This window comes from Balaenoptera ricei, chromosome 14 (genome assembly GCF_028023285.1).
Source record: "Balaenoptera ricei isolate mBalRic1 chromosome 14, mBalRic1.hap2, whole genome shotgun sequence".
Lineage (NCBI taxonomy): Eukaryota > Metazoa > Chordata > Mammalia > Artiodactyla > Balaenopteridae > Balaenoptera > Balaenoptera ricei.
Genome location: NC_082652.1, coordinates 37,911,612 through 37,925,209, shown reverse-complemented (window position 1 = coordinate 37,925,209; position 13,598 = coordinate 37,911,612). Strand labels below are relative to the sequence as shown.

Genomic DNA, 13,598 nt, shown 5'->3' with positions numbered 1-13,598 from the left:
GCCAAAAGTCTGAGGATAAAGACTTGCTGCAAAAAGCCTTAACTAGTTCTCAACCGCTTTCTCACTTGGCATATAAATACAAAAGTTAGAAATGGCCGCTGGTACGATAGCTGTGAACGCGTATTCCTCCCGTAGAATATCAGAACAAGAGACTTGCAGTTTACAGACAAGGCTGGCAAGGTGTTGGAAATATATCCAGAAACCTGAGGAAATTAGTGGAAAGAGAGGCTTGTTATTTCTGTAAATATGCTAGAGTACATTTTGATTTTACACCTGAGGAACCAATTAGATTAAGTATGTAAGGTTTGGGGTTAAGAAAATACTGTCAGTGGAGGGTTTTTCTTAGGACTTCTTAATTGATTCATCAGCAAAGTTACCAGATCCCAGTCAAAGAAGATTCTAAGTTTTACAAAACTCAAGATAACTCTCAAAGAGCTAGAATAGCTTTATCACCTCTGAATAATGCCTCAATGAAGCTATATCGTGAGGAATCTATATCTATATATCTATATAGATATATAGATATATAGATATTTTTTTTTTTTGGAAGGGCAACAAATGTTTATTAGCTTCTCTGCGAGCCGGGCTGGAGACGCAGCTCCTCTCCCAGACGGTAGCTGCCCACCCTGTGCGAGTTGGTCCCCCTCCGAGCTCCCTGGAGCCACCCCGGTGACGGGGCAGACCCCAGGGGAGAGGAAGGCAGCGTTCCGCACCCCACGTGAGGCACGGGGACAGCGAGGAAAATAATCAGGAGAAGCAAACACTTTGCAAGGTTTTGTTTGTTAGTCTGACAGCAGGTACGGGTAGAGGGGGTTCTCGGGCAGGGCTACCGCCCTGTGTTCCGCGTGGCCGCGTGAAGAGACCCACGCTGGCGCTGGTGGTCAAGGGGAACCAGCCAGATGAGATCAGCCAGAACGCGCTGATTTCGAAGCTTTGCGTTCATTTCGCCCTCGGCCCCTTCTCGATCGGCTTCCCAGTGGCTTTCCCCCGGAGCTTAAGGCCGATGGCTCTCTCGATTTCGCCCAGAACCTGGTTGTTAGGAATGGCCCGGCCCCTCTCACGGTCAGCGACGACCTGTGGCTTTTCGTTGGTTTTCGTCGCCAGGTCCTTCTGCGTCAGCCCTTCGCTCTGCCGGCCCTGCTGGATCCCCCTGCCCACCTCCAGGGTCACCCGGTCGTGGTGCAGCTCCTCAGTCTCCAGGTCCAGCTCGGCTGTGTTCTTGGTGATCCAATCCTGCTTGTTCTGGCCGGCGGCCCATTTCTTGGAAGCCTCCACATCTCCTCCTCCTCTCTGAGCTGCTAGAGAGGAGGACTTGGACTTGGCCTGGGCGGCCATGGGGCCCTTTTTTTTTTTTTTAATTAATAGCTACTTTATTTATTTATTTATTTTTGGCTGTGTTGGGTCTTCGTTTCGTGTGAGGGCTTTCTCTAGTTGTGGCAAGCGGGGGCCACTCTTCATCGCGGTGCGCAGGCCTCTCACTATCGCGGCCTCTCTTGTTGCGGAGCACAGGCTCCAGACACACAGGCTCAGTAGTTGTGGCTCACGGGCCCAGTTGCTCCGCGGCATGTGGGATCTTCCCAGACCAGGGCTTGGACCCGTGTCCCCTGCATTAGCAGGCAGATTCTCAACCACTGCGCCACCAGGGAAGCCCAGGGCCCTTTTTGTGCCAGTCACTCTCAGCCATCGCGGGGCAGGCGGGGCAGGTGGTCCGTCCGGCGGCAGCGCGACGTCCCCTTGTTGCTCGGCGGCTTCCGGCGCCCGCCGCGGCCCCGCCCCCTAAATCTATATTTTTTAATTAACCCTAATTGTAGGGTGACCAACTGTCCCAGCTGACCTGAGACAGAAGATTTCTCAGGCTGAAGGATTTCAGTGCTAAAACCAGGACAGTCCCAGGCAAACCAGGATGGTTGGTCACCCTACCCAATGGCCTGATGTATATCATTAGATAGAGTATCTGGATTCTTTCATGCCTCAAAAATCTACATGGCTTGCCTGACTCTAGACAGTCAGCAAGCTTTTATTCATTGCCTGCTGGGGGCCAGGATCTGGAGATGATGTTGTACAATTAGGAGACAAGCATCCCTAATTGAAATATTTTGTGGTTCTCACGCCCTGTGTCTTATGCTGATAGCCCCACGTGGATACATCTATTTCGAGGTTCATGTTGCTTTTGGAGCTATTAGACTGAACTCAGCAAAGCAAGATGACCAAAATTAACCTTTCCAGTGGATTCTGTCTTGGTTGTGCTGTCGTCATCTAAGTTAGATATGATATCAAGAAACGTATAAAAACAGTTCCATGTGAAAGCAAATTAAAATGGGCCAAAGATAGATTGTAAACAGCTTGCCTGCCTTCCTGCCTACTTTCCTATAAATATTAAGTTAAATATAGTAAATGCCCTAACATCGTAATTCACTTCCATGAGGATTTATTGGATGATTATCCTGGGTCAAGCCCTGTGCTAGGTGCTGGGACTACAAGAACGAATGAGAAATGGTCCTGCCCTCAGGAACCTTCCATCTAATGGGGAGAGAAACATGTGTCACTTGGTCTCTATTAGCCACTGTCTCCCCCAGATCCATTCTCTCCCTCTCTCTGCCTTGATCCGCGCCTCAAGGATTGATCTCTATGAGCTGCATCTCTGGGGCTGTCTTGCTCTGTGGCTTCTGGTTGAGTCCAGCCAACGGGAGGCATTGTTTTGGCTTGAAGCTCTGGCCATTGCTCTGTGATTGCAATTCTCTCCTCCAAGCCCCCAGCACTTGCAGGGCTCCCTTAGCCAATAATCAGTTTCCTTACCTCTGCCCGCTTCTGTGAATAGTCCCTTCATAAAGTTAGTTTCATGATTTCATCTGAGTGTGCCTTCTGTTTCCTGTACAAACCCTGACTGATTCAATAGGTAAATAAACTACTGAATTAAAGGAGGTAAGTGAAGTAATAGAGGTATATACACAAGTAGAATGGTGTGATACAGGAGGGCATGCTCAAGAATGCCCAGAGAATGGGAATGAGTAAATGCTTCTTGATTTGAACACTGAAGGATAAATAATAAATAGGAGAAAGACCTGGAAAGGGCAATGTCTAGCATGGAGAGAAAACTAACCAGGATGTATTCATGCAACTGTTAGCAGGTTAGGGCAGCTGGAGCACTAAGTATAGGGAAGACAGCAGAGGGAGATAGTGTGGAGAAATAGACTGGGTTCAGGACATGTAAGGATGTTAAGCAATTCTGTTCATTGCACACGCACACTGCCTGCCTCTCTCTCTCTCTCTCTGCCAAACACTGTTCTAGGCACTGGAGATTCATTAGACCACAAAACAACAATGCCTGCTCTTAGGGGATCTAAAACAGGGCAGCAGTAGAGATGTAAAAGAGGGGACAAATATTGTAAAGGAAATCAAAAAGGAGGACAATGCCCAGGACAGTGCAGACAAATCTGAGATTTTTTTTTTTAATTTTTAATTTTGAAATAATTATAGATTCCCAGGAGGTTACAAGGAAATGTATAGGGAAACCGCATGTACACTTCACCCAGCCTCCTGCAATGTTCACATCTTATACAATTATAGTAAAATATCAAAACCAAGAAATTGTTATTAATATAATCACAGTGTTTTCAGATCTCATCAGTTATACACACACTCGTGTGTATGTGTAGCACCGCCACCATAATCAACACGCTCAAGCCATCATGTTACCTCTTGATAGCCACATCCATCTGCCATCCCTAACCCCTGAAAACTACTAATCTGTTCTTCATCTCTATAATTATGGTATTTCATGAATGTTACATAAATGGAATCATGTATCATGGATCCTTTGGGGATAGGCTTTTTTCACTCAGCATAATTTGCTTGTGGCTCATCTAAGTTGTGTGTATCAATATTTCACTCCTTTTTTTTGCTGAGTAGTATTCCATGGATGTACCAGTGTTTGTTCAACCCACTGAACCCACCGAAGGACATGTGGGTAGTTTCCAGTGTGGGGTTATTATGAACAAAGCTGCTTTGAAGAATTGTATACAGCCTAGATACTTTTTGAGTGAATGAGTGAGATAAAATGGATAGAATGCAGTGACCAGCTGTAGGGGATGAAGCCTGACATTGTTAGTAAAAAATGAGTCCCAAAGCACGTGCAGCCACCAAGTACTACAAAAAGGGTTTATTTTGTTTCATATATGTATGTGTCTTATACATATGTATACATATACTTTATTAATAATCAAATAGTATCTTCTAAAATAAAACAATTTAAGATAAGCAAACTGTGAATTTAAAACTCTAAAGTAAAACTTGACAACATATTTATGTTGTCAAGAGACAACAGCTCTCAGTACAATCATTTTAAATATTTAAGTAAATTTTAAATGGTCTTTTGTGATCTGGCATTTTTAAAATTCTGATGTTTTACAAATTCTGTTTTGTTAGTTGCTTGAGCTCCTATTCTGCAATGTGCTATTATTATTATGCATGATTGTATCAGTGCTCCTGAAAGAGTTTTAAAATTAATTCTAATTTGAAGAAAGAACATTCTACCCATAGAAAGTTCAAAAATAATAATGATGAAGGACGCATTTCAGGAAAACACACATGGTACTTTACATCACCTACTTTAGATAATTCCAGGATAGTTTCTTTTACTTTTTTTTTTTTTATTCTACTTTTTAATGAATTTACATATAACCCAAAATGTTCCCTAGTTTTTTTGCCTTCCAGAATCACAATTTCCTTCAGTACTCATATAAGGATAATTCATCCTGGCAAGTCTGTTCCCTCCTTTTGGATAAAAATCTGGCAATAACCCAAAGAGCATTCGTAAGGGCTCCTGATCTATCTACAAGATAGGTGTATAATTTCTTTGCCCATTTTAATATTTTAGGTGTGTTGCATTCTTCGAAAAATTTGCAGTCAGTACCCAGGAAGAATTCTTTTTTTCCATATAGAAAAAGTCTAGTTTGGACGTCCCTGGTGGCGCAATGGTTAAGAATCCGCCTGCCAATGCAGGGGACATGGGTTTGATCCCTGATCCGGGAAGATCCCGCATGCCGTGGAGCAGCTAAGCCCGTGCGCCACAACTACTGAGCCTGCGCTCTAGAGCCCACGAGCCACAGCTACTGAGCTCGCGCACCACAACTACTGAAGCCCACTCGCCCTAGAGCCCGTGCTCCCCAACAAGAGAAGCCACGGCAACGAGAAGCCCGCGCGCCACAACAAAGAGTAGCCCCCACTCGCCGCAACTAGAGAAAGCCCACGCACAGCAACGAAGACCCAACGCAGCCAAAAAATTTAAAAATTAAAAAAATTAAAAAGTAAACGACCTTAAACAAAAAAGTCCAGTTTCCTCAGATAAACTCAACAAGCCAGGTGACATATTCTATTGTTCATATGCTCCTGTTCGTATTTTATTATTTAATTTGGACTTGCAACTACTTAGGCAGTTATGTATCAGAAGGTGAGGCTGAAATGTACTATCCAACTGATAGAATGATTTATTCCTCCACAGGTCATTGGTATAGGCTACAGTTGTCATCAAATACGTATGGTATTTTACTTATCCTGTTGCCATGGAGATCAAGAACCAAATTAAAACACATTTGCCAGGGTCATAATAATGTAGCCAGAATTTAAAGAAAAACTTTATTTTCAGTTATATATAATTTTGCTTGTTTGCTCTGACGGTCTGTTGACTTCTATGTGCTTTAGCTTATCAATAATAATAAAGCTTCTTGGACCATTAACTCACATGGGTCTTGACATTCCATGACCCCAGATACAACACATCGTCTGGCAGTCTGCTTGGGTTGGCCGCTGGATTGAAGAAGAGAGGGAAGTCTGGGATAATACCCAAATGTCTGGATCTGGTGACAGGGATCCCATGGTAAGGCAGTCTTGAGGAGAAAAAGCTGGATTAGGAGCTGTTGAGTCTGAAATCCCTGTGGGCCATGCAGTCCGAGGGGCAGCCAGTAGAAGGCTGGCTATGAGTGTCTGAGGCTCCAGGTCACATCAGCCAAAGAGGGTGGCTTGGCATTTTCCCCAAGAAGAGAATCCTGGGGAATATAAACATCTAAGGCTGGGACAGAGGAAGAAGGTCAGGAAAAAGACCGAGCAGGTGTCTAATGTCTAATAAAGTGCCTGGCACACAGCCGGCACTCTGCAAATACTGTGAAAGAATACGGAACGCAGCCATGGGGATCTACAGCAGGATGGATGGGCAAACAGGCTCAGACCACTCTTACCTGCAACTAGTCAGAAATGTGCCTGGACCCAGAGGTTCGTGTAACGTGTCGACCACTCTTCTCAGATCACTTCTGGTCAGTGTTGCGTCCACGTCACGTGCCCTTGGTCTCCCTTACATGTGCCTCTTCTCCATTTCTCTGGGGTCCTGGCTCGGTTCACCCCAGGGATCTATTCCCGCCTGCCTGTGTCATCACACCCTTGCGGGGGGAGCAGTATACATTGCCTCTCACAGCATAATTGCGGTTTGTTATTATCCTAAAAGACCCTCTTCCTGCGGAGGGGTTGGGATGGATGAGATAAAGGAGATTTAGAAGATGGAGAACCCAGTGAGACTAGGTGGAATTAAAAGAATGAAGGGGAAGGCGAACCCCATCCTGCTACAAATAAAAGGAGCCGTCTGAGGAGTAAGAGGAGAACCCAGAGAGAATGACTCAGTAATACCAAAGACCAGCTGCTTTAAAAAAATAGTTGCTAGTCAACTGTGCCAAATGCCACGTGGAGGACAGGAAAGAGGACAAAAAGTAAGCCGTGGATTTGGTGATCAGTAGCTCCGCGATGCGTTTATCAACAAAACTTCCCACTGGCAGAGAGAGTGAAATCCAGGTTGCAGGTCAGGAGTCATGGGAAGTGAGGGAGGGCTACACGCCCCAGGCTTTCTCATCCGGGACAGGGCATTGCTGGACACCCTTAGCGCATCACAACCCCAGCAGTCCCCCATGATTCTGCTCCTTCCCTCAGCTCACAATCCAGTCCTGCCTCCAAAATAAGTCCCAAGTCTGACCACTTCTCACTCCGCCCAAGGAGCCACCCTTGCGTGGCCATCTGTCCGGGTGATGGAAACTGCCTCCCCCATGGTTCCCCTCCCACCTGACTGTCCCATAATCGGTCCTCCACAGCGGCCACAGTGGTCTGTTAAAACCAGTCAGTCAGACCATATCATTGCCCTTTGTAAATCCTACACAGTGATCCTGTTATTAAAAATAATTGTTCATGTCTGGCCCTGCCATACTACATGATCCGCACTTTCTGCCTCTTAGCACCCTACTTCCCCTTCCTCTTGCTGCCCTCTGCCACATGTGCCTATTTTCAGTTCCTCAAATGTGCAGGGTTTGTTCCTACCCTTGCACTTGCTATTCCATCTTTCAGGCAGGGCTTGCTTCTTGCGCATGAGCCCTGCACCCCCTGATCCCTACGGCCCCGTATTGGTTTAATGCTCCGCTGTTGGCGTCTTGAAATTCTTCATTTTTGAACCGAGGGGCCTCACCTTTCCATTTTGCACTGGGCCCTGCTCTCAGGGATCGTGTTAGATAGACGTCCCCTCCTCAGAGAGGCCTCCCTTGGCCACCCAGCCTAAAGCGGCCCCCACTTTCCAAAACACAGGCAATCCCCTTATCCTGTTTTATTTTCTTTGTAACAGCTTTCACGCTCTGATATGTTCTTGCTTAGGTACTTACTTGCGTGGTGTCCACTTTCCTCCCCCTGGAATGTAACAGGAGCTCCTACAGAGCAGGGACCATCTATTCTGTCTCCCCCCAGCATCCGTAGAACCTCAGTGTGTGGAACACAAGGCTGCCCAACATACATTTGCTGATAAATGAGCTGTTCCAAGACTGAACTCCCTGGACGCAAGAGAAGAACCGTGCTGGGTGTCATGGAAATTCTAGAATGCATTTGGTATTTATATACATCCTGATCAATAATTAAGTTTTTGTGGTGCTGGTCTGTTTTGATAAATTCTGATTTCATGATGAGGTTAAATGGGATATAAATTCTTCATATTATATTCAAGGTTGATCTTTTTCATGAAAGATTCTGAAGTCTGGATTCAATGCCTACTTTTGCTGCCTATGTTATATGAGCCTAAAACAATCATTTTAGTTTAGTCTGAATTTTTTAAAAGAGGTTGTTGGTCTACCTTCCAATTACATTGTGCTCTATGGCTCAATAAATCATTTTCGTTTGTATTAACTAATTTGACCTGTTCAGTAACTCTATACAAGACATAAGGTGGCTGTGTTATTTTACAGATTGACTCAAACTATGTTGAAGCTTGATGAGAATACATGAATAATAATCACAGATATTTAGAGCTGGGAGTAAGAGTTGAGATTATTTCTTCCAATAATTTCTCATTTTTAGATGAGGACACAGAGAAATCCAGAGCCCACCACGAGGCAAGGATTTTGATAGAACCTGATTCTTAAATCAGTGAACTTTATACTTCACCATTGGTCCTCTCTGTAGAGAGGTGGCCAACATTTGCCCAAAAAGAGTATTTACAGTCTACTTCAAAATTTTGCTTTTTTTTTTTTTTTTAATTTTTATTTATTATTTATTTATTATGTTTATCCCTGGCTGTGTTGGGTCCTCGCCTCCGTGCGAGGGCCTTCTCCAGTTGCGGCGAGTGGGGGCCACTCTTCATCGCGGTGCGCGGGCCTCTCACCATCGCGGCCTCTCTTGTTGCGGAGCAGAGGCTCCAGACGCTCAGGCTCAGCAGTTGTGGCTCACGGGCCCAGTTGCTCCACGGCATGTGGGATCCTCCCAGACCAGGGCTCGAACCCGTGTCCCCCGCATTGGCAGGCAGACTCCCAACCACTGCGCCACCAGGGAAGCCCCAAAATTTTGCTTTTTGATGTGAATTATATCTTTAATTTTATTAAATGAATGGCTGAATAGATGAAGATAAAGAAAGAAGAAGGGAAGAAAAGGAGGGAGGGAGGGAGGAAAGAAGGAAACAGAGCTAGGGAAATTATTACTATTGTTACTGAACCAGGTTCATTTTGCCTGACACTCAGCAAGCCAAAACACTTGAGTTGCCAAGTTTTGCAGCAAAGAGAAGGTTTATTCACAAGGCAGTCAAGTGAGGAGATGGGAGAACAAGTCTCAGACCATCCTCCCCCTTTGGGGTGCAAAGGCCTTGGGGTATTTGGGAGGTAAAGAATAAAGAAGCAGGATGGTCTGAGGGGTAAGGAACGTGGGGAGCATGAGGGAAGTGCTTGGGAAAAGGTGTGGTAATCGTCATCGCTCTATGAAGGCCTCTGCACATTCAAAACTGGAGGTGCTTAACATGGTCTGAGGGTGGAGTTTTTGGCCCTCTGACATCAAAACATCACTGACTGGACACTCACGCATGCCCGGTTGGAGGGTTGGTGGTCCTAACCAGTGTTAACCACTTCAGCTTGGTCCTATCCAGCTCATCTCCAACTAGACACAGCTGACTCCAAGTCCCTGGAAAATAACTTGGACAAACATCTTATTGCTTCGACTGCCTGCTGCTTGGAGGATGTGCAAGTCTTAAAATGACCTTGATTAGCGAAGGCAGGTAAAATGGATTTGACTAATAATTACCCATGGTTTAATTATAATCTACATAAATCATTTATTTGGATCTTTATGCTCTTGTCTTTTACTTACTTCTCTTATGCATTCCCTCCTTGATTTTTTTTTTTTTTTTTTTTTTTGGTGGGAAGGGGAGGGACTTCTGCCAGAGTAACACTCCCTCCCAAGTGGGAGTGGGTTATTTGACACACGGGAGAATCCAAGTTGTGGCGAAAGCATTAAGGCTTCGCTCTCTTTCCTCCCCTTTCCGACCTCACTGGTGCAAGACAGCAAATCCCAGCTTATCCACAGGACGCGTGCAGGGCTGCCGGGTTACACAGCTCCAGGGACCACAGACATTGTATCCTGGAGTTGGGCTCCACAGAGGAAACAGCACAAGTGGCACAGGCTTCCTGGCCTGCTCTGTGCCAAGTAGTTACCTGAAGGGAAGCCCAGAGGTTGTCTGGCTATGCCAGTGGCAGGGTGGGCTGATCTAATCAGGGGTGACATAGTAGCAAGTCCATTATGGGCACACATGTAAGATGCTCTGTCCAAGCCCGAACTTACCAACAATAAACCTGACATTTTGAAGTCCATCTGTCTGACTTCTCTATTTCTCAGTTAATACCCTGTGCCTCTTTTTGTTCTCCTTCTTAATTAAGATGACCTTGCTTCTAGGTGTCCTTAGTTACTGACTAGCTATAATATTTTACAACCCACTTAAATCTTGAACGTAATGATGTCATAATTATGAAAGTAACCAGATTCACATGAAGTGTTGCCTAATCTTAAGAACAAAATGGCATCTGTGAAAACAGCTGAAACAATTAGAGAAAGAAAGTTTTTGGAAGCTTCAGGGTATTTTAAAAGTAATTAGTACTAGTTAGCAATAAAGTTCTCTTCTCGGAAATTACACTTAAAGGGGGAACATGGAATACAGAAAAAATCTACCACTAGAGAATGAACCACCAGTCTTCCTAAACATTGGTTCCACTTTCAACAAAATGTGGGTTGTTGAAAAAGAGCATGTAGATGCCAGCCAGGACTTCAAATGGGTCCAAACTTGGACAACAGCAAAATAACAAGAAAGGTTTCTCAGGGTCAGAGTTTGCCCTGATACTGCACAGTTTCTTATGATTGACTTTCCCAGAACTGTGCTCTCCTCTTCCTGAGAAAAATACCCAAAGTACTGCTTCTTCCTTTGGCCAACCAATCACCTCTCAGGATAGGACACATCTGTTTGTAGGTGTGGATTGTAGTTGCTCAAAAATGCCGTGAGGCTTCTTGAAACAATAATAGGTCGTTTTGCTTTGAGCTGATCTGTTTTCCAACAGAGCTAAGAGGTTTTCCACTAAAACAGAGAATTAGCAGGTAGTCAAAACAGCTGAAATGAGGTGTAGGCAGGACTTCACGTGTGTCCTGTAATTGCCCATCCCTGTGTCCAAGCGGAGCAGAGATAAACTCCAGACTGCAGGTTGCTCAGACACAAGGGTCAACTTCTAAGTGCCCCGAAAGGCAGGTGAACCAGTTCAGAACAGTCAGTGTGACCTGCTTAGAAAGTACTGAGCATCTAATAAGTATTGATTGGCTAATCCCTCAAAACTTGCAAAGGGGGCCCAAGACAATCTTGAGATTTCAGTAGCCAGAGAGACCCAGACAACACCTGGCTATGGTGACTCTCTAAATTGCTTTTTTTTTTTTTTTAATTTTATTTATTTATTTATTTATTTATTATTTATGGCTGTGTTGGGTCTTCGTTTCTGTGCGAGGGCTTTCTCTAGTTGTGGCAAGTGGGGGCCACTCTTCATCGCGGTGTGCGGGCCTCTCATTATCGCGGCCTCTCTTGTTGCGGAGCACAGGCTCCAGACGCGCAGGCTCAGCAGTTGTGGCTCACGGGCCTAGTTGCTCCGCAGCATATGGGCTCTTCCCAGACCAGGGCTTGAACCCGTGTCCCCTGCATTGGCAGGCAGATTCTCAACCACTGCGCCACCAGGGAAGCCCTCTAAATTGCTTTTAAATGAATCATCAGCTGAATTTTCAGTTCAGCTAATTAATTACCAAATTGTAGTAAAATACTCACTTATATGCTAAATGTTATCACTTTAGTTAAAATGTGTTTGCATATATTTTTTAAAATGCCAAACGACTATGTAAATAATCTTCAAAATGTTTTTTAATTAATTTTTATTGGAGTATAGTTGATTTACAATGTTGTGTTAGTTTTTGCTGTACAGCAAAGTGCATCAGTTATACATATATGTATATCTACTCTTTTTTAGATTCTATTTCCATATAGGTCGTTATAGAGTATTGAGTAGAGTTCCCTGTGCTATATAGTAGGTCCTTATTAGTTATCTCAAAATGTTTTAACTAAGCATTTACTTTATTTCATATTGTTGCTTATGCTTTCAATCAAAGAAATTTGTTTGGCCTGTAAAAGAATATACATAGAATAAATTTCAATTTTATTTATTTATTTTATTATATTATTATTTTTTTTTTTTTGGCTGCGTCCAGTCTTAGATGCAGCATGTGGGATCTTTCGTTGCAGCAGGCAGGCTCTCTTGTTGTGGTACGCAGGCTCCAGAGCATGTGGGCTCAGTAGGTGTGGCGGGCAGGCTTAGTTGCCCAACCAAGGATTGAACCTGCATCCTCTGCATTGGAAGGCGGATTCTTGACCACTGGACCATCAGAGAAGTCCCATAAATTTCAAATTAAAAAATATATATTTTTTAAATTAATTAATTAATTAATTTTTTTAAGGATTTAATGAGTCCTATCAAAACATATTTGTGGGGGGAAAAAAAAAACATATTTGTGGGGACTTCCCTGGCAGTCCAGTGGTTAAGACTTCGCCTTCTGGGGGTGTGGGTTCAATCCCTGATCAGGGAGCTAAGATCCCACATGCCTCACGAGACATGCCTCGAGGCCAAAAAGCCAAAACATAAAACAGAAGCAATATTGTAACAAATTCAATAAAGACTTTAAAAATGATCCACATCAAAAAAATGTTAAAAAAAAAAAATTTCTGTGTGCTCACTTCGGCAGCACATACAAGTACTAAAATTGGAACGATACAGAGAAGATTAGCTTGGCCCCTGCACAAGGGTGACATGCAAATTCATGAAGCATTCCATATTTTTTTTAAAAAAAAGTTTGTGTAAGATAAAGTAACTCAAGGTCATTGTTCCTGATCGTGTAGACAGCCCGCCCTCTAGTGTTTCTTTCTAAACCCTACCGCATTTTAAACCATACTCTTAATCTCAAAGTGTTAGGTTAATAGGATTAAGAACTGTGTCATCAAATAGAACAAGGCAAAATCCCTGACACAGACAAAAATTAAATCAGAGAAAAGTGAAGGTCCTTCCAGAAGCTGGTGGCAACCTCACTGGGGAGAGCCTGCAAAGTTGGTGGTAAATATATTAAAACTTCATTTGGTAAATAGGGTCTTAATAGAAAGAGAACTAGTTCAAATGATAACCGTAGATATAAAATGTGATAGCTTTGTAACTACTATTATTTTTAAAAGATATTCCAAATGTTGATTAAATAATGGAGTTTTTTTTTTTTTTCAAAATAACAAATATACATAAAGCAGATAAATATCCCCTTTGGGAGGAATTAAGATAATCTAAGTTATTTTATAGATATAACTTTATGAAAGCATACATTTTTATTTGGAATGTTTGCAACTAATATTTATCAAATTAAATTTAAAAGGAAATTTATTATCTGAGAAGAAACAAATTTAGCTGTGCATGATTCATACATACATCCTGATGGACTTTATAAGATGTATGAGAAAAATCTGAGGGGTTTTTGCTTTCATAAAAAAATAAGTAGTAAGCCATTTAGATTAAAACTTACTTGTGGACTCTGAATTTTGAAAAAAAACAGTCCCTTTGACATATCTAATTATGTGTTTGGGGATGTTTACTGTTGACAAGGAAATAAAATGCAGTTTGGATTCTATGGGGCTGTGATCCATGCTATTGGTTGCCCTAAATTTCAAATGCTTCAGATGATGACCTTATTTAACTGTCAGG

At 43.3% G+C, this 13,598-nt stretch overlaps 1 protein-coding gene and 1 pseudogene across 1 annotated transcript; one reads left to right on the top strand and one right to left on the bottom strand.

The window, feature by feature from the left end:
- Positions 1–939: 939 nt before the first annotated feature.
- On the bottom strand, positions 940–1,684 carry LOC132347907 (endothelial differentiation-related factor 1-like). The gene is made up of 2 exons (XM_059894834.1): positions 1,667–1,684; positions 940–1,350 (listed from the first exon to the last, which is right to left on the bottom strand). The coding sequence occupies exons 1-2, from the start codon at positions 1,682–1,684 to the stop codon at positions 940–942; spliced, it is 429 nt and encodes a 142-aa protein (XP_059750817.1).
- Positions 1,685–12,582: 10,898 nt separating this feature from the next.
- LOC132348298 (U6 spliceosomal RNA) lies at positions 12,583–12,695 on the top strand (annotated as a pseudogene).
- The last annotated feature ends 903 nt before the right edge of the window (positions 12,696–13,598 follow it).